At 35.4% G+C, this 22,183-nt stretch overlaps 1 protein-coding gene across 2 annotated transcripts; it reads left to right on the forward strand.

Moving 5' to 3' along the window:
- Nucleotides 1-1,946: 1,946 nt before the first annotated feature.
- On the forward strand, nucleotides 1,947-21,710 carry nectin4a (nectin cell adhesion molecule 4a). 2 transcript variants are annotated; one of them, XM_084107653.1, is made up of 11 exons: nucleotides 1,947-2,526; nucleotides 6,973-7,182; nucleotides 7,858-8,025; nucleotides 10,390-10,668; nucleotides 12,749-12,866; nucleotides 15,298-15,449; nucleotides 15,702-15,861; nucleotides 15,956-16,031; nucleotides 16,681-16,737; nucleotides 17,901-18,074; nucleotides 19,447-21,710. In XM_084107653.1, exons 1-11 carry the CDS (start codon nucleotides 2,478-2,480, stop codon nucleotides 19,873-19,875), a joined length of 1,872 nt encoding a protein of 623 aa, XP_083963779.1. In that variant the 5' UTR covers nucleotides 1,947-2,477; the 3' UTR covers nucleotides 19,876-21,710. The 2 variants fall into 2 exon arrangements, with proteins under 2 accessions (XP_083963779.1, XP_083963778.1); XM_084107652.1 differs by having other exon boundaries at nucleotides 1,949-2,526; nucleotides 6,970-7,182.
- The last annotated feature ends 473 nt before the right edge of the window (nucleotides 21,711-22,183 follow it).

A 22,183-nucleotide genomic window follows, 5' to 3' on the forward strand; every position in this document is an offset into this window, starting at 1 on the left:
TGTGAATCACGTGTGTAAACATGCTTCACAGTTGTTGAAGCAATATTATATTTGAAAACTACTCAAATTGTCCCCTAGATGTCACTATACACATACACTTGGTTTCATCAAATAACTATACATACATACATACATACATACATTATATATATAAATATATATATATATATATATATATGTATGTATGTATATGTATATGTATGCATGTATGTATATATATATATATATATATATATATATATATATATATATATATATATATGTATATATATGTATATATGTATATATATATGTATATGTGTATGTATATGTATATATGTATATATATATATATATGTGTGTGTGTATATATATATATATATATATGTGTGTGTGTATATATATATATATATATATATATATATATATATATGTGTGTGTATGTGTATATATATATATATATATATATATATATATATATATATATATAGTGTGTATATATATATGTGTGTATATATATATGTGTGTATATATATATGTGTGTATATATGTATATATATGTATATATATATATATATATGTATATGTATATATATATGTATATATATATATATATACATACAATTGAACTATATATATATATATATATATATATACAATTTAACTATATATAAGCTTAGTTTAATTAAACAAAAAGAAAAAAATGAAATATTAGATTTAATAGAAACATCTCTTACAATTCTTGATTCAGTTCAGTTTTGTCTCTGTAATTCTTTTCACAATAAATCTTGATTTCTTTATTTCTTTATTTTTATTTTTATGTTTCACAATATTGACACAGCATCACAGATAGCAAAACATTTCATATTAGTATTAATGTGTTAATAAACTTTTAAATAATTAAAATTAAATTAAAGAGACAGCATCAATGAAACTTGTGGACATTTAGAGTACTTATCTAATACATTCATAGACCGACATGATAATCACAGTGTGTTTTCTTTATGAGAGCTTTATTTATCATAAATAACTATTTTCCAACTCAAACCCTTGTTTGGAACGCTATTCCGTTGAACACAGTAAAAGTGCCCGGGGCTTTAACTGTTTTCAGGAGGGAGAACAGGTTTACTGTTTTGGTGCTTGTTTTCCATCAGGACAGGAATGCAACCAGATACAATACATGACAGTTCAGGTTAAATCCAGATAAATAACCATGTATTTGTGTACATACCATACATGTATGTATTAATGACACATACAAATTATGTCACGCAATCTGATTGGATACTAGGAAACACTACGGTCTGGTTTACAGACAAGGCTTAGATTAAGCCAGGATTAGGACTTTGTTAATTAGGACATTTAAGTAGGTTTTATAAACGTGCCTTAGAAAAAAAAAACATTACTGGTGTGCATCTTGAGACAAAATAATGGCACTGACATATTTTAAGATATGCCTGTGCAAGTTGCTTTCAGTTTAAACAGCTCAAACATGCATTTTAGTCCCGGATTAGGTTTAAACCTTGCCTGTAAAATCAGGGGTAAATGTTTTAGAACAATGTCTTGCTACTGAACCGATAAAAGGGCATTATGATCATTCACGAAGTTATATACATGTTCTGAAAAATCTTGTGTAAGACAGTTTTTAATTTATTATATTTTGATTTTGATTTTTATTTTTTTATTTTTTTTGCATTCTATATAAAAAAATATAAAAAAAACAACAACGGTGTAATAGGACTGGTGTCTAAGTCACTGGTCTTTTTCAGACTAAACTGTTTTTCACAAAACATTAGGGCAATAATTTCCAGATATCCACGTGGGCTCGACTACAAAAAGCGATTAAGCAATTAGAGAATATTAAACCAGATAGATTGAATCATTCGATTAGGAAGAAACACCCGGATTAAAAACTGGAAAGTTGAGTTGCGCGTAAGAACATGTGCGCGACTGCGCAATGCAGAACTGCCTCTCCAACAGGTGCCTTTCCTGAGAGGTTTTCTCTCTCACAGCTTTCTCAAACCGAACGTCAGAGGAATAATGGAAATACTCTGTTTTTTTCCCAACATGTCGTAGATCTTAAAATAATACGAAAACACCTTAAACTGGAGTAAAAACTTTTGTTCGCTCCCTTGAGGATTTACGCACGGAGAAACGTTCACTTTTATGGATATGATCCATAAACATTCTATTAACTGATATCGTTTCCTCTTCTTTTTTTTTTTCTTTTTTTTTTGTAGGCTACTTCAAACGAATTAATCGATATATCTCAGATGCTAAACACAGAGTGATTTTGTATTTCTGCACTGGATCTCCACAACGTGATCTTCATAATATATGGGAGTCTCCTCTTCTCCAACATCCATGATCGATTGGATTGATTGGGAATAAAACTAGCTCTTGACAGGGACACTGTTTTGGTCTTTTAATAATGACCATCACTTTGAGATCGCCAAACTGATAACTTGGGCTCAGGTGAAAGTCTGAACTGGAGGACGATGAAGACAGTTTCATATATTCTTGCTGCGATGATCTTCTGGAACTCAGGTGAGCCATTTCATATGAGCTATAATAAATACATTGCGGGTGCAACTGGGAATATTTTAAAACGTGTTGCAGGATTTGGAGTTAAACTTATTGGAGAAGAACTTCACAACACGTTACGGTTGTCTGATATTACAGGAAGAACTGGTTCTTGTGACAAACTGAGTGATTCAGTGTGACAGACAGGCGCTCCCTGCTCACGCGCACACACACTGTGTGTTATAGGCTACGCAGAGTCTTAAGGAGTGTTTTCTGGGCTGATGAAGTTGCGAGAATAAGGGTGTGATGAATCTGAGGGTGTTGTCAACGTAACTTACATTTTTGAGTGTTTTCCCGGTGTATGAGCTATTATATACAGCTGAGCTGTGTGTGTGTTAATTAAATGCGCCTGAGCAAGTGAAACCAGATTAATACATTAACACCGTGTCCACACCAGACGCGAGCGGCGCGACGCGACAAGAGCAAAGAGAACCCATTCAAATAATGCTCTGGATGCGACGCGACGCGACAAATTCCCGCCAGTAAACTGACGCCCGTTCTATTTCTGACGTAGCTACTCCAAGCGCTCGCGCTACTTCTGATTCATTTGCAATGGCCACTATGTAGCGTCAGTGTGGACAGATGGTTTAAGACATTTTCCTGCATCACCATCCTTTGCTGGGCCTTGAACAACATTTCAGTCAAGAGTTATTGCCCTCTGATGTTAAGAGTTGAGCAACCTTGAACAACATTCCAGTCAACCAATCATTTTCAGATTTGAGATCAATGTTGTTGTTTTTATGATACTTTTTATCTGACATTCAGAACCAGACAGAATCCGTTTTTAATAATTGTAAGGGCTTAATAATCTGTTTCTCTTGGCAAACCGATTTCTCAACGCTTGGTAGATATCGAGCTGTAAATAACATTATATTTCTTATTCATACATAGACTAATATTATTTTATGATAATTTTGGTCATTATTGTCTGACATTATTTCTGCTTTTTGGACACAATATTGGCTAAATGATCATTATACCCTTCGTTGTTGTTAATGCTATTATACATAAAGCATGCTACATTATTTTGTCATCTAGATGATTGCTAGAGAATAATTGTCTGTTAAAATAATACAAAATAAAAGTAATTCAAAAACACATTAAATAGGCTACATTACCAGTGAATACCATTGTTATTTGTTATTCTTTAGAAATCCATTAAATTATATAATATATCAGTTGACCTAATGTTTAAGAACCGATTACAGATTAATAAAGTGTTAATATAAGTAGAAATATCGGCAGTACTTTAGATTTGGGAACACATTCATATTCACATTATTAGCCTAGTTGCTTATATGGCTGTTTATTAGTACATAAAAAGCACATACATGTCTTATTCTGCATGACCATAATCCTATCCCATACCTAAACCCATACCTAAACCACTACCTAACTATTAATAAGCAGTAATTAGGAGTTTATTGAGGGAAAACTAGTCAATATGTGTTCCCTAATCTAAAGTGTTACCAAAATATCAGTCAAATGAATTAGGTCTGATTTAAGGCTATTAGGCAACAAATAACAACAACACATAAGGATGCTGACTCAGAACCATGTCATGTTGTGTGACAGTGACAGAGGATGTCAACAAGCATATGTCTGGGAGGCTTTTGCCATTATGTTCATTGATGTAATCCTCTAGTCTTGAACAAATGACTGTTGTGGCCTCATGGTCAAGGATCTGACTCAGAAACTAAAGAATTAAAGGGATTAAAGCCCAATCCCGGCCCTGAATTTAGATGCTATTAAGTGTTTTTTATTTTACACTTTTCAACCCTGAGTACATATCGAACTGCAAATAACAATAAACAATTTATTTCTTATTCATGAGCCCAATCAACATGATGTCTGCATGACATCATTGTCTGAACTATTTATTTAATATTAATACATTTTTTATATATAATATTATGAATATATACATTTTTATTTTACTATATTATTTTATTTAAATATTAGTGCTGTCAAATCGATTAATCATAATTATTTGCATCTTACATAAAAGTTTGTATAAGTAGTTCAGCTTATATTCACTCAGCTTTTAAATGTTGTGTGTTGAATGTTTGCTTATGCTTGTCTGCCACCCAAAAGTAATTAGCCCTGAGACACATAACGAGTTGAACAGCATATCTACCTCTGGCCAACACTCTTCCAGACATCTGTTTGTCTCTCACCCCTCTTCCTTTCTCTTATTTTGTTATCCATATCGATTCTCATGTCTGCTTCTCCTCTCTGTTCTCTGTGCCAGTTCAATAGAGTGTTAAAAAATGAAAGGTTCATGTTACCACCGTATTGAAGGTAACAGATGACCTCAGACAATGTGGCCCAACTTTCCTTTTACTGTATTGTACTGTACTATATATCTATTAGAGGTGTTATTTCTATTCTTTTTAAAGCCTTACTTGAACCGCATTAAGCTGTATGATAAATGGCATATTGTTTCTTGCCCTTTAAACCCAGGATGTGATGCCACAGCTATGAGTGCTACAAGGAACTTACTGTGGTGAATTTTTCTTAACATTAAATGCAACACAGAGCAATGCATTGTAATAAAACATGCAATATCATAATAAGTCATTTAAATACATAGTTTTACAGCTGAACGTCTAATTCGGGAATGTTGTCTCAGTTAACAAAACTGCCAGGGGGAGGAAACTGATCTTCAAAAAGTATATCATATAGTATAAAGTATAAATATATGTCTTCTGGCTACTTTATTTGGTACACCTTGCTAGTAGCGGGTTGGACCCACGTTTGCTTCATGGCACAGATTCAACGAGGTGCTGGAAACATTCCTCCGAGATTTTTGTCTATATTGACATGATAGCATCACGCAGTTACTGCAGGTTTATCGGCTGAACATCTGTGATGTGAATCTCCCGTTCCACCACATCTCAAAGCTGCTCTATTTGATTGAGATCTGGTGACTGGAGGTCATTGTTATGTTTAAGAAAGCAGTTTGAGATGATTTGAGCAGCTTTATACATGGTGTGTTATCCTACTGGAAGTAGCCATCAGAAGATGTGTAGACTGTGGTCATAAAGGGATGGACATGGACATGATCAGCAACAATACTCATGTTGGCTGTGGCGTTTGTGATGCTCATTTGGTACTAAGGCCCCAAAAGTGTGCCAAGAAAATATCCTCCACATCATTACTTCACCATTACCAGCCTGAACCGCTGATATAAGGCAGGATGGTCCACGCTTTCATGTTGTTTACACCAAATTCTGATCCTACCATCTGAATGTCGCATCAGAAATCCAGACTCATCAGACCAGGCAACGCTTTTCCAATCTTGAATTGTCCAGTTTTAGAAAGTCTGTGTGAATTGTATCCTCAGTGTCTGTTCTCAGCTGACAGGAGTGTCGCCGGTGTGTGTCTTCTGCTGCTGTTGCTCCTCTGCTTCAAGGTTCGACGTGTTGTGTGTTCAGAGATGCTCTTCTGAAACCTCGGTTGTAACGAGTGATTATTTGAGTTACTGTTGAACCAGTCTGGTCGTTCTCCTCTCATCAACAAGGCATTTTCCCCACAGAACTGCTGCTCACTGGATATTTTCTCTTTTTCTGACCATTCTCTGTTAACCCCAGAGATGGCTGTGTGTGAAAATCCCCGTAGATCAGCAGTTTCTGAAATACTCAGAGCAGTCCGTCTGTCACTATTAACTATGCCATGTTCAAAATCACTTAAATCACCTTTCTTCCCCATTCTGATGCTCAGTTTCAACTTCAGCGGATCGTCTTGACCTATAGGCTGAATCCGAAATCGCCCCCTATACTCTCAAATAGGGCGTTATTTGTGGGGACAGCCATTTGTAGTGGTGTCCGAAACCATACTGGACGTTGAGTGCACTTATTCAATCCCACATTGCACTGCAATAACGATTGTACAAGTGATGTACCCTCAGCGGCTGTCTGAATTCGCTCACTCCTTTTCATTCACTCCTTCAAGTGAACAGCATTAGTGGACTAACGTAGGGAATAGTGAATGAGGGTTTAGTGGGCGATTTCGGATTCAGCCCATGTCCACTTGCACTGAGCTGCTGCCATGTGATTGGCTGATTAGAAATTTGCATAAACGAGCAGTTGGACAGGTGTACCTAATAAAGCGGCCTGTGTGTGTGCATCACATAATATTAAAAAAAGAATATATAAATATAAAATAAAAAATATAATCACTGCTGGTCCACAAAATCTTGCACTGTTTATGGTTAAAACATAAATAAATATAATTAAAATGATGTGCTTTCCAACCAAAGTATAATTATATATAATATGTTTATCAAACAACTTCCAACATGGCTCATCCAATTGAATTTGTTTCTTTTATCGTGTTGCTGTTGGCAGAATTGTGTTAAGCATCTGATCATGTCTAACGCCGCTACTCTATCTTTCTCTCTTTTAGCAGCCTGTGTAAGTGGAGAACAACAACCGTTTCTTGAGCCCTCTAAGAGCCCCTGGGATCTGCAGTCTTTGGCAGAGGAGGAAACACGTTTACCCTGTCGATTCAATGTGTCGGACAGTGAGACTCAGGTGGTGCAGGTGACATGGATTCGACAGAACTCAAATGGAGCTGAAGAACAGATTATCACTGTTCATTTCAGTGAAGGACAGACAGGTAAAACAAACTCTTTTTTTTTTGTCTTTTATATCACAGATATCAAAACTCAAATTGTTAGACTTTTTTGTAACAATTAATAGACCCTTACCTTTTACTATTATCATTATCACCAAAGAATATCTTTTTTCATTAAAATTACAATGGTGCATCAGGGTGTTCATTGGTTACTTGTTTCAAAATATGACAAGACGTTTAAAAGTTTACTCTGAGAACATGGGTTCAAGTAAGATATCTCTCTACACTCTTAAAGATTAAGATTATGTATTGGCATTTGTGTTTCCATGAAGAACCTTTAACATCCAAGGAGTCTTTCCATTGCACAAAAGGTTCTTTATACTGGAAAAAAGGCTTTAGTTAATAAAATGTTCTCCAAACTAATGCATTTTGCATTCATTTACATTGAATCGTTAAGGAAATGTTTTTTTTTTTTTTTTTTTTTAAAGTGACTTACAATTCACTTTTGTAAAGAAACATGCATTTTACAACAACTTATAATACAGGAGCCAACAGAGCAGAATATTGCTTCTTAATTTTCATTTTCATAATGTTTTTGTTGTGTGTGTTCATCATTCTTTGATGTATGTGTAACAAAACTGTCGCAAAACCAAATCTTACTGTCATATGGTGGATGTGATAAACACATTTAATTCTATTTCTATTTCCCTCTCACAGAAAACCCTGCATATTCAATGCGTGTGCGATTCGAGACCAACAACCCAATAGCAGACTCTGCTCTGATTATTTTGCGCACAAGTTCTGCAGATGAGGGCAAATACACCTGCAAAGTCGCCACCTTCCCCTCTGGAAACTTTGAGACAGAGATTTACCTCACAGTGTGGAGTAAGTGCATTTAATCAGTGCTATGGGCAAACAAAAGACAACAAACTTTTGTCATGCAAAACTTAAAGTAATTAATTACTAGCTACTAATTACATCTTCAAGAGTGTAATTGGATTACTTTACTAATTACTCTGTCTAAAAAGTATTGCATTACTAAAAGTCCCCCTGTAGTCAATAATTTTATCCCTTAAAACTCACCTTTGATCACCAAAATTACATATTAAAATGTTTTTTTCTTGAAATAATTCTTTTGTGCCTTAAAATAGCTTGTATGTTACAGCCTTGCCTCGTTTAGTATATGTGGTTCTATGAATATGCAAATGAGCCCTGCCTCCACTCACTCACACCAGCTCAGAGATCCACTCGTTGACAATAACACGTTGACCCGATTGGTTACAAGGTAGTTTGTGATGTCAGAAACACCAGAGATTTCAAACTGTGTTTTTGAGACTGTCTTTGATTCACTGCAGTTTTAAGAACAGAAATACTCAGCAATGGTGTTGACTTATGAATTTACACATGGTTTGTCTTAAAGCATATTAAAAACACCACATAGACATATAAACAACATTTAAAAGCTTGATTGTCACCACAGGGGGACTTTAACAAGATGTCTATCCTTGAACAACACAAGGATAGACATGAAACTGCGCTTTTAATTGAAAACGTATATTTAACAATAGACGTTAAAAATGTTAATGTTCAATCCACTATTGTTTTATATAGAATTTTTCTATTGTCTGGATCAACATGATTGTTGATCCTGGAACATCATTCCAATCAACCAATCAGATTTGAAGGACAAGTTTACAAGGCGCTTCTACATCAGTGTTGTTCACTATCATTTCCCTCTGATTTTAGGGATAACTTATGGGTATGGTTGGGTTTAGGGGTAGGGGTAGGGGTAGGGATAGGGTAAGGGTTAGGACTAAATTTTCGGACAGGAATGTTGTTCCAGGATTAACAAAATATTTTGACGATGTCCATGTCTTACTTGGAAAAATCACGGTGACTTACAGTATTTAATGCAATCACATCAGAATTAACTGTAATTAAATTACAGAATAATGAAGAGTAATCCCTCACTTTACTTTTTCAAGGGAAAAGTAATTAAATGATAAATGACTTAGTAATGCATTACACCCAACACTGATATTGATACATTGGAAGATCACTTTAAACCAACTTTTGATTTCAGACATTCACTCCGGTCCACATTGTATCATTCCGGTTAAGACCTGCCCAATTATGTTTACACGACAACGATATGCTTAAAACTGAGTTTTTCCTTTGAGTTTTCCGCATACAGACGATGCCATTGTCAGAACGATCCCCATTAACACGGATCCACGAAAAAGACTAAAAACGCTGTATTCTGCTGCCAGGCCATTTGGTGGCGATAAAACACTAAAGATTCAACACGTAATACGTATGCGCATGACGTCATAGTTTTTAGAGATTCGGGTTTTCGACTAAAACGCGTTTTCGACTAAAACGCGTTTTCGACTAAACACCATTTTAAACTAAACACGTAAAACGTTTTATGGATTTTGGCCATTCATTTAAACGACAATGGCGTTTTGGGTGCTTGAAAACGCAAGCTTTTGAAAACGAGTTTCAAAGTGCAAGTTTTTGAAAACGGTCTCTGTGTAAACAACAAAAACGCGAATCTGTGAAAACGATGACGTCATGCACATACGTATTACGTGTTCAGTCTGTAGTGTTTCATCGCCATCTAATGGCCTGGCAGCAAATTACAGCGTTTTTAGTCGTTTTCGCGGATTCATGTTAATGGGGATCGTTTTGACAATGTTTGTCGTCTGTACGTGGAAAACTCAAAGGAAAAACTCAGTTTTAAGCATATCGTTGTCGTGTAAACGTACCCTTAGATTAGACAGAACTGATTGGAGTCTTATGTATATGCAGAAGCCCTGCAGCAGTTAGAGAATAAGGATTTACCTTTGATTTTTTTTTTAACATAACTCTTGTCATTTCATTCACCGCCCCTTTCATATACCTAGACAACCCTTTAACCACAAGGCTAGCACTGCTTTTATGTATACAGTTACTGAATAACACACAAGTATTGTGTTTGTCAATGGAAGTGATGATGGAGGTATTGACATGAAAGTGTTCACTGTTGCTGCGATTATATGATCGTACAATAGATGCTGCTTTCTCCTTCAGAAGTATCGTTTATGATTGTGTTCAAGCACACTGTTAGAAACAGGGAAGCAAACAGGGATATTTTATACTTTTTAAAAATCAGACGCTGGTGAAATATCTGCTATAATATATAACAAAAGACTCTGGATCTATTTTTTAATTTGCCATTTCTTATTTATTTGTCATTTTATTTCACAGCTAAACCCATCACTTCCCTTCAAGACTTCGTCCTGGTTGAGGGCCAGTCTTTCCGTCCGGCTGCCACATGCCGTTCGATGGCTAAGCCAATGGCAGGCCTCTCCTGGGACACGGAACTCTCGGGTCAGAGCCAGAACCTTAGTTCGGATGGTATGGTGGCCTCGATCCAGTTTTCCCTCCACCCTCTCCGGAGCATGAACGGACAGAAGCTGGACTGTCTGGTCTGGCATCCATCTCAAAGCAGACCCCTGAGGATCGCCAATAAACTTACAGTGCACTGTGAGTCTTTATCTCTTACATTGTTCTGAAAATGTCCACTAGTGTAAATACTGAAACTACTGTTTAACGGGAGAATCTTACAAAGAAATGCCTGGGTCACAATTCCATCCTTGAATCAAAACATGCACAAAGAGTGCAAAAGAAAAATGCATAAAAATGTCATTGCATAAACATTTTAGCCTATTTATGTGGCTCTCTTTCCTCCTTGATTTTTTTTATTACTGTAATAAAAAAAATCATAAGACACTAATGGAAATTATCCTGTTGAAACAATAAATTTTTAATTAAAATCAGCATAAATTAATTATTTCAGTACTAATACTTCCATTTATACTTTCAATAGTACTTTACAAATAAATGTACTTCTATACATTTGAAATGTATTTAATTTAATCTTATTTTAATATCACTTTGAATTTAAATAAATTCCCCCAATAATAATTGTAAAAAGAACGTTTTTAAAATGACTACTAAACTAAACATTAATATCACTTTATTTAAAATATAATGTCCTAATTTTTAAGAAATATTATACTGACATTACTAAAATTGTTCTTGATTTGATTTTTTTTTTCATAGTATTGAAAACCACTTGCCAGGTTATACACACAAGCTGTGTATAGTACATTTGCTTCAAAATAACTTTAATGTTGTCCTTACTGCAGAATGATTGATAAGTATATCAGTCATTCTGCAGTAAGGACAACATTAAAGTTGTCACATGTTGTTTCACACATCAATCTTTATTACATCGCTGTCTGTATGTGACTCAGAATGATTGTGAATTTTACAATGTGAACCTAAAGCTCCTTTCCTGTTTACTGCGCTTGTGAAATTTAAATATGATGAAACTTTCATTTCACCTTTTTATGTGTACAGATGTTATTTCCTTTATATGTGTTCTGACCTGTGGACATCTGTTTATTTTCTTAATCGATACTATGACAACATTGTTATTCTCTGATTCATCACTACTTGAGCTACAGTCATTAAAACATTTTTGCTTTGGTTGACTGGAGGAGAACTTAGTAGCAATAGAAAATCCTGTCATTTACTCACTATCATTTAGAAACCCATTTGACATTCTTCTTAATTCTGTGGAACTCAAAAGGAGAATACTTAAGAATGTCCTGGTTGTTTTGTTTTTTTTTGGTTCCCCTCCATTTAAATTAAAATGAATGGAAATTGAGTCTGAACTTTCCAATGAATCCACCATTCAGTTCATCTGAATGATTCATTCACAAACTGGACGATTCGACTTACTGACTCAATGATCTGGTTGCAGCCGTTAACATCTCACTAGAATAAGAGATTATCAGTTAGATTTGAGTGGTCCTCACCCAAAGTTTTCGTTTGACCATTTTATGATATTTTAATGGTGTTTTTACGTCCTTGTTAAAGTTGGCATTGTATTTTCTTCCCTATTGCTTCGCATACCGCTTCTCGAATGAGGAAAAAACCTTAGGGCGGGACTTGATTTTGTCCATCGGAAATTGATTGGATGGTTGTGGTTTGCTATTGGTGGATCTCATGTGAGTGACAGGTTGCCCCGCCCTCATCTGAGAAAAGAAGAGATGTTGCTGCAAGAGGGAGGGGAATTTATTTTAATTAAAGCTTACGAGGTCACATGAATTTTAAAAAGCTGATGTGCATGGACAAATCATTTATAATAAGCTTTAAAGCTGCGGTCCTCATTCTTTAAGTGTATAATTGCATGGAGAAAAAAAAACAACAACAACCAGGACTTAATTCCAAAATTTCTCCTTTTGTTTTCCACAGAAGAAAGAAATGTGGGTTTGGAACCCATTGCTTTAATTTAATTGCACAAAATTGTGATAATTCAAACATATGCGTGTTTCATAATGCCAGTATTAGGGCTTGTACTGTGTCAACAACAGAGAGGATCAGGTGAACTTATTGGTCAAATGGGAAGTTCATCACAAGTTCAAACAAGAGGCTGAAAAGTGAATTAGACACACCTAATTGTGAGACCTTTTTTTTTTTTTGTGTGTGTGTGTGTGTGTGTGTGTGTGTGTGTGTGTGTGTGTGTGTGTGTGTGTTCATTCATGTGTGCGTATAGACCCTCCGAATGCACTGATATCTGGCTACGATGACAGCTGGCATGCTGAAATGCAAGGTGCAATGCTACAGTGCAGTGGCGAAGGAAATCCAAAACCTGACCGATTCAAATGGACGAGGTAAGACTTTCTGTCTACATGTCTTTCACCTGTATCTATCAATCTGTTTGTTTGTCATCCTGACACCCTGTCTTGTCAGTTTAATTCTGTTTCGGTTGGCTTCTCTATCAGCATGCCAGAGTAATCTGTAGGTGTGGACGAGAAAGCTTATGGCCTAAATTCATGAGCGAATCTATAATCTAGTCGATCAGAAATGAAGATTTTTAGGAAGTAATACTGACACTGAGAATTTCATTGAAATCCACAACAGTTTTTGCATTTGTGAACAAGTCTGAGATCAAATTAGTCACAATCACACACCTATTTTTTGGCATTTTTCGGTACGAGTGACTAAGGGGGTGTAGACACCGACGTTTAGATGATCACGCAATTCCTGAGACAAACATTCTCTGGTTTTCTCCTCAACGCCTACAGTGGGGAAACCTGTTCTCGGGCTGCTTGGTGTGAATGCAAAGTAAATGAAGTAACTGTGGCCTGGTGTCGTGTTGCAACTTGTGCGGCAAACAGACAAGGGTGTATTTTCACACGGAGGAAGAGAGCGCGGGGGTGAGACGAGGCTAGCGGGGGAGATGGAGTGAATTTATGACGACGATGTCGGGAAAATTTGCCTGCGTGTATGTGTCATGGGATGAGTGTTACTACTGTCCTCATGCAAAACACACTGTGCTCTATAAAAACATACTGTAACATATAGTTCCTGGTATAAACTGTGGACAAAGTTCTTATTGTCTACAGAAACCCTGAGTGTGTCCATTTGTGATATTAGCTAAATAAAGGCTTATGGACTTTTAAAAAGTGGGGAAATCGCTTCCCATATCATATCAAACTAAATAAGGTGGATGCAAACAATGTGCTTGACAAACTACACTGAAAAGAAATTGCTGTAGAAAGAATTGCTAATACGTTTAAAAAATAATTGCACATTTTTGACAAACACTTAATTAGTATTGGGAACACTTTATTTGATGGTCCACATTAGACATTCTATAAGTAACTTTGCAACTAGCAGTCATTAGAGTATTAGTGGACCGTAATTAATATCTCAGCTTCAGACGTCACTCCCACGGGCCGCTGGCTGAGCGTCTGATGCATAAGGCACACTTTACTGGAAACACTTCAGGATTTTCGTCATCTGATTGGCTGAATTCTACGTCCGGGAGACGTGTGTGTTGCTTAATATCTGCAAGTCTCGCGTATAGCCAGAGCTTTAGACTTGACGAATTTCATTGGTCAAGGACTGCCCAGAGGCCGTCTGACTGACATGTAAAGCAACCAATCACAGTTTGTTTTGTTTTGAGTCATGTTTAGGGGCGTGAATGTTTACCTGCAAATGAATGAGAGTTTATTGACATGTAGTTGCACTTTAAGTTACTTGTAGTTAGTAGAATGTCTAAAGTGGACCACCGAAATTAAGTGCCACCTTAGTATTTTCTTATGAAACATACTCAGTTACAAAAATCTGTTTTATTTACAACTTCGAAAAACCTTTTACAGTGTATGACAATAAACAACAACACCGACTACATTAAATTTGCATCTTCGCGGAGTTTCACTTCATGTCCAATGTAAAAACCAGCAAAACCAGTTGTAATCGCTGCCTAACACATTAGTTTGTGTGTTCTTAACTGAATACATGATGTTAACTAACCACATGACATTTATTATATTACAGCTGCATGTTATATTGCTGTATCAATACTTCTTTATCGAAACATTGAAACTAGCATTTTCTGTAAAGCTGCTTTGAAATATGTATTGTGAAAAGTGCTATGAAATTTAAATTGACAAACTATTGAATTGAACGTCTGCTTTATACCACTGTATGAATTCAGTTGATGAAATAAAAATTAACAGTTATTCTTTTTATAATGGAAAATTACAGTATTTATTATGATTTACCCAACACATCATTATTTATTTTTTTATTCATATGCCCTTGTCATTTTTAATTAAAACAACTTCCCCTCCCTCTTACATCGACATCTCTTCTCTGATGATGTGTTTACTGGCGTTAGGGCGGGACAACCTGTCACTCACATGAGATCGACCAATAGCAAACCACAACAATCTAATCATCCAATCCCGCACTATATTTTTTTTGCCATTCGAGAAAACGCTTCACTCTGATACGTCACAATAGTAAAGAAAAGACTATCACAACTTCAGTTTTAAGATGACTTTAACTTATGCTAATTCAAAGATAATATGATGGATATTTTCACTGACAATATGATGGACAAAAATAAAATTGCATGAAAAATAAAATTGCTGATGAACTGAAAGTGATACAAGGTTGATATTTATGAAATAATTAAGCATTAATAATTTACTGTATGTGCTGAATCCTTCAGTATAGGTGACCAAAGCATTCTGTTGTTTTCGATGCCTGGTTTTTATTTGGGGATTGATTTATATTTCGTTGTTCACACAGGAAAGGTGAAGCTCTACCAGAGGGTGTGACGGTGGACGGTGGCACTCTGAGCTTTTCTCGGCCCCTTCTCCTCACAGATCAAGGGGATTACATCTGCACCACCACCAATCTGGTGGGATCCGGAAAAGCTGAGATTTCAATAAGTATATCAGGTGTGTATCCCGCCCGAAAACCCAAGTGCAATGCACAGTGCTGTCATCTAGTGAAAATATTATGCAACTGCGTGTCTCATAACCTATAAAAATAAAGGAGTAGTTCATCCAAATATCGTCATAATTTACTCAGCCTTATGTCATTCCCAACCTGTATGTTTTTTTTTCATTCATGGAATGTGAATAAATATAATTGAATAATATACTGTACAACAGGTATAAGTAGTTTTTATTTTTGCATGTTTCTTTCAGAGACGTCTCTGAAGCAAACATCCGTGAACTACATGCTGATGATTATTATTGCCGGTGTTGCTGCAGCGGTTGTTCTCACTCTGATCGTAATTATCATTTCTGTAAACCGCCACTATAAACGCAAGAATCAACAACTGGCCATAGAGCTGAATGAAAAAAAGTAAGTCTTTCTTTCTGAACACAGAATAGTTTACATGACTGGTTTGAATGTGAGTTCCTGTACTTCAATCTGTCTGTTTCACTTTCTTTATAAGGGAGGAGATCAGCACTCTGTCACGACAAGCCTCGGTTAGAAGAGTGAACTCAAGAAGCACAGACGAAAGATACTCGGTAATAAATCCATATACACACACTTTTCAAACAATCTATGTTGTTAAAAGCGCTCTATAGGCTAAATGAAGGTGTCGTGACTTGACTTTTTTAAAAACATGTTTATTGATCATTTGGTTTGGGATTTTATTTCCTATGCTCACCAAGGCTGCATTTATTTAATAAAAAATACAGTAAAAACGGCAATATGGTTAGATATTAAAAGAGCTGTTTTCTAGTTTTGTATATTTTAAAATGTAATTTATTTTTGTGAAGGCAAGCTATATTTCAACATTATTACTCTATTAGTCATCAGTATCACATGATCCTTCAGAAATTATTTTAATTCGCTGATTTAACGCTCAAGAAATGTTATATAATAATAATGTATATAATGTTATATAAATGTCAAGTAATGTCAATTAATATTTTAGTGGAAATTTTTTCAGACTTTTTTGAACAGCATTGAAGTGTGTGTGTGTGTGTGTGTGTGTGTATATATATATATATATATATATATATATATATATATATATATATATATATATATATATATAACATCTGACTTTAGTATCTAATTACCTTTTTGGGGCAAATGTATATATGTAAACAAGGATGTATATTATATCACCCTTTCTCTCATTTTGCTGTCTCTGTCTTCTTTTAAAAGGACGAAAATCATCCTTTAAGAGTCGAAGGGACGATACGCACAAGTCTCTCCTCACTGGTTCGTCTCTCTTTTCATGTTTTAAAAAATGCATTTACCAGTCACGCTCTGCAGTTGTTTGATATGATACAGTACAGGTCAAAAGTTTGGAAACATTACTATTTTTAATGTTTTTGAAAGAAGTTTCTTCTGCTCATCAAGCCTGCATTTATTTGATCAAAAATACAGAAAAAAAAAGTAATATTGTGATATATTATTACAATTTAAAGTAATTGGTTTTCAATTTATTATGCTTTAAATGATAATTTATTCCTGTGATCAAAGCTGAATTTTCAGGATCATTACTCCAGTCTATCACATGATCCTTCAGAAATCATTCTAATATGATGATTCATTATCAAAGTTGGAAACAGTTCTGCTGCTTAATATTTTTTCATGACCTGTGATACTTTTTTAGGATACTTTGATTAATAAAAAGTATAAAAATAAAACAAATTTAAAAATAGAAATCTTTTGTAACAACAATATATACTACTGGTCAGTAATTTGGGGTCAGTAATTTTTTTTCTTTCTTTTTTTGAAATAAATCAATACTTTTATTCATCAAAGATGTGTTAAATTGATAAAAAGTAATAGTAAAGAAGATTTATATTATTAGAAAATATTTTTTTTTATTTTGAATAAATGCAGTTCTTTTGAACCTTTTATTCATCAAATATATTAGGCAGCAGAACTGTTTCCAACACTCATAATGAATCTAATAAATATTAGAATGATTTCTAAAGGATCATGTGATAGACTGGATGTCACATGACACTGAAGACTGGAGTAATGATGCTGAAAATTCAGCTTTGCATCACAGGAATAAATGCTTTTTTAAAGTATATTCAAATAGAAAACTATTATTTTAAGTTGTAATAATATTTCACAATATTACTGTTTTTTTCTGTATTTTTGATCAAATAAATGCAGGCTTGATGAGCAGAAGAAACTTCTTTCAAAAACAATAAAAATAGTAATGTTTCCAAACTTTTGACCTGTACTATATATATATATATATATATATATATATATATATATATATATATATATATATATATATATATATATATATATATATATATGCAGAATAATACAGTCTTAATTGTCATCACAAGTATATTGCTTGTGTTTTGTTTTCCTCTCATAAAACAGACAAAACCCCTAAACGTTTACTTTCACAGGATCGTCCTCGCTCCAGGGATAGTCGTTCCACGCTGGGAGGGATGGACTCACTCGGTCGCCCTGCAATTTTTAACAATTCCAGACGAGGTCGAGACAGACTGATCGAGAGATGTGATAGAGAATCCGTTCGAATGATGATCGAGTCTTATGAAGAGGACAGTAACATGTCACAGGTATGATATGCGTTTCATGAGTCTGCATGTGCGGTTGACAGTAGCAATCGTTGCTTTGTTTCACACGTTTCACTTGAAACGGGCGTCGTAACAGAAGGGACCTCTGCTTGCGCTCGTAAAAGAGCCCCGTTCCCTGGCGTCAAACAACACACAGACCATAAGTAGAAATTAAAGGGGGTTTTGAACAAAAATGCAGCCAAAATGAATAAAAATGCACCCAAAATCTAAGATATGGTGGAAAAAAATGTCTCTAAGTTCTTGTTTTTAATTTCCATAAGCAATACCACACGAGCAAGAGTGCTGTTTGTCCCAAATATCAGCACATTTGCAAATGTGATATTGATTTTATACAGTTCAATAAACAAGAAGGTAATATAAGGTGACTTACATTGGTCTGTTTTTGCTCTATTTTGCCAAATAAAATAGTTCCAAACAAATCCACAGTATTAGAGCCATTGCGTCTCCAAGAAACACAGTGATGTTTCGTTACTGAATGAATCCGCAAAAAATTTTTTTGAACAAATGATTCAACGACTCGCTCGTTAAGACAGTGGCTGGGGCTGAAATATTAAAAATGCTGCCCTCAGAGGATGCTTTCAAAGTTAGGAAGGCATATCCGAATCCGAAGTGCAAGCTTCACTTCCTGTCTCCTGCAATACCTTCATCTGATTGATTGTTGAAGGCAGCATAGATGTGTCCTTCGCTGCCTTTGACGTCCCACAATCCTGTGCCCTCCATTCCATGACAGTTAAAAATAAATATAGTGTTTGAGAGTTCCGGTTGGTGGTCAGTTTGGGTGTAAATTATGTCATTTCTAGCATAAAATTAATATTGTAGTAATTCAATATTCCAGTCAAAACCAGTCACATGGGTATTTTTTTTTAAATTGAGATTTATATATCACATGAAAGCTGAATAAATAAGCTTTCCATTTGTGTATGGTTTGTTAGGATAGGACAATATTTGGTCGAGATACAACTATTTGAAAATCTGGAATCTGAGGGTGCAAAAAAATCGAAACATTGAGAAAATCGCCTTTAAAGTTGTCCATTTATGTTCGCGATTGTGCTGCATTCACTCACAAAAATAAATGTTTTATATATTTACGGTAGGAAATACTAAATATCTTCATGGAACATGATCTTTAAAAAATAAAAAATCAATAATTTTGACCCATACAATGTATTGTTGGCTATTTCCACAAATATAACCGTGTGACGTGACTGGTTTCGTGATCATATGATCTGATACATCTAGCACTTAATGCTTTAGTATTTTTGAACTCGTTAGTAATGCTAACACAGTTATACTCTATCAAATACATGTGCATGTAAAATTGCACCTAATAACTATTTATAATTTTGCTATACAGGAAACCCAACTTCTCCCACCTCTCCACCCCTCTTCTTATTCAATGGACCAGGCCGTCGAAATGGTTCGATCCCGGAACGGCAGTGCCATTCTCCCGGCAGAGGGGAGGCCGCAATCAGGAGGAGGCAGCAGAGGGCACCACTCACCTTTAGTGTCCGCCTACCCGACTCTTACAGACGAAGAGGAAGAAGATTCTGTCAGCCCTGCGGATTCAGGAGTCCACAGAGGTTTAAGGGAGCATGATGCTTTTGAAAACGGCAGCAGCGAGACGGCGAGTTCACAGATATCTGAGGCGCTATCCAACCATTTTGAGCGCACTAATGGCACGCTACGGCCCAAGTCGAAACCCAATAACATCCTGCTCCCGGCCAACACAACACTTTTCCTCTCACCGCATAGCCCAACCATCCACAAAGCTCAGATCGTTTAGAGTGTTTGTTTGGAAGCGTCTTGCATTAGAAGAGAGTTGAATTTATCGCCATTTAAACTCAGTTGATGTTACAGGAGGATGTGCTATTCTGTAAATTCACTCTTCCAAGGGCTGTCTTGACAATAACTAACCCGTAAAAATGGATCTATTATGTGAACTTTTATATGAGTACATTCCCAAGATGGCAAAAACATGGACAGAACTATGAGGACATCAACATCTAACCTAAGTCAAACCTGAAAAACAATACCAGCATTACTCACATAGTTCCTCAAATAGTTGCATAATCCGGTGTGTATTCTGGAACTGGGACGACTGAGCATTATAGGAACACAAGCATGTGTTTCATGTACAGATTAACTGGAGACCACCGGAGTTGAGCTGCACTGTGTGACCAGGGAATGGAATTAAGATCTTTTTTTATTATGATTGCTACATAAGGCTTCACTTGAATTACTGTTGAGGGAGAAAATACTACATGAACTGTTTTCTGGTCATCCTTCACTGTGACTTTTTGACCGTAATGTCTGTAATCCAAAAAGATATCAAATGGTGTTTTTGAAATATTTTTTTATGCGTCTTTTGTGTATTTTGACTGGAAACTGCCCAGAGCATGAATAGTATTATGAAGTACTGCATTACCATATTTTAAGAGTGACTCCTGCGTGTTCACAAAATGACACTATCATGGCAGGAGTGACACTGTCTTTGTTTACAACATTTATACTTCATTATGTACTAAAGCTTTAAATGTAATTAGTTTTAATAAGCAGGTAGTGTTACTGCTCCTGAGGTACTCCTGTGACCTTTCTATCTAACAAAATATAAAGCCATAAATGGGTCTTGATGGTAAGTAACTTTGGTGTATTCAGTTCACTACATTGTATGAGGGTGGCGTTAATGACCGGTTATTAAATCAACCCTAATTATACTGCATGTATCCATGTTAGATTAATTTCAGAAAACACAATGTTGAATCAGGACATCATTGCTGGGTACTTTTCAGCTGACACCTGAACAGCACAATCTGAGGTGTGGTGATTCATCTAGAAAAATGTACCATAATAACCATAATTTCCACCAAAACACTGCAATAAAACAGTGGATACTTTGAGATTAGCCACCACCATTTTAAAAAATGAGAAATAAAGAATGGAACCTTATATATTAATTTAGTATGTTAGTAACAGGAAGACAGGTCATATCGAACAGCTCCTCCCCCTTTAAAAAAATAGCCAATAGTGTTTAGTTTATATCACTCGGCTGTGATTCATTTCCCCCTATACTCTTAACATTTGACTCTTAACATTTGTAATCTTCTACATATTGCTTTAAAATCCAGCATTTGAGGCAGAATTCAAATAGGCTTGATATGTTTCATATCTGCATATGATCCGCTCTGTGCTATCGTGTCTCTGGACCGGAGCAGACTGTGTGAACGCTGCAGCGGTTTGCATGACACGAACGTAAAACCAACATTACAACATTACACTGTCTGAATCGTTCCCTAGTGCACTATGTGCAATTCACCATGTAGAAAATAGTAAATAGTAAATTTGATCTGCAGATTGATATTTATAATGTAGGGGGCGGAGCGCTTCAGATTCTAGAGAGCATTTGATTGGACAGAAAATTAGAAATTTGATTCAAATTGGCGGAAGTGAGCGTTTTAAATGGTTTTATCTTCTAAATGCAAATTTTGTCATTGTTTTGGAGCGCACTAGCTTATAGATAGCAGTAAGACGAACATGTTTATAGTAAAAGCAAAAAAACCTTTTGGGACTTTAAGAGCACCATCAGGTATTTGTTGCTTGAATTTCGTAAATAAACGTACAAAATTTGAAAGCTGAGACCTTGTTTAATCTCAAAAGTAACCTGCTCTTTCTTGTCAGTGGTGTTTTGTAACTGCGTGAGAATGACCAAACAGTCCCTTTAAGGTATGGTATGGCATTTTCCATCACGAACGATGCTTGGCTGGCAATGCTTGGCTTAGTGCAGGAAACTTGGACTTTTATTTTGAATTTAAACCTGACTGTCATTCTGCATTAGACTGGGTAAACCCATTCTGCATTGCACTACATTCCAATTAAACGTATCTCATGTTTACAAAAAAACTGCCTCTGAAAGTGGAAGAAAATGGAAGAAATAGCCTTGGAAATTTCTTTTTATTAATATATTATTTTATTTTTTTTGCCTGCAGTTTCCCTCACAAAAAATAAATAAATAAAAAATAGTGGAGAACATGCAGAATACATAGACATTGATTAACCTTTTCCTAATACGTAGTTCATTCGGTTAATAAAATCAC

This window comes from Abramis brama (genome assembly GCF_963993115.1).
Source record: "Abramis brama genome assembly, chromosome: 3".
In the NCBI taxonomy this organism is placed as follows: Eukaryota; Metazoa; Chordata; class Actinopteri; order Cypriniformes; family Leuciscidae; genus Abramis; species Abramis brama.

Coding starts and splice junctions, on each gene's coding strand:
- nectin4a (XM_084107652.1), top strand. CDS start 2,478: ATGAAGACAGTTTCATATATTCTTGCTGCGATGATCTTCTGGAACTCA. Junction 2,527..6,969: donor GATGATCTTCTGGAACTCAG/GTGAGCCATTTC, acceptor TCTCTCTTTTAG/CAGCCTGTGTAAGTGGAGAA. Junction 16,738..17,900: donor GCACAAGTCTCTCCTCACTG/GTTCGTCTCTCT, acceptor TTACTTTCACAG/GATCGTCCTCGCTCCAGGGA.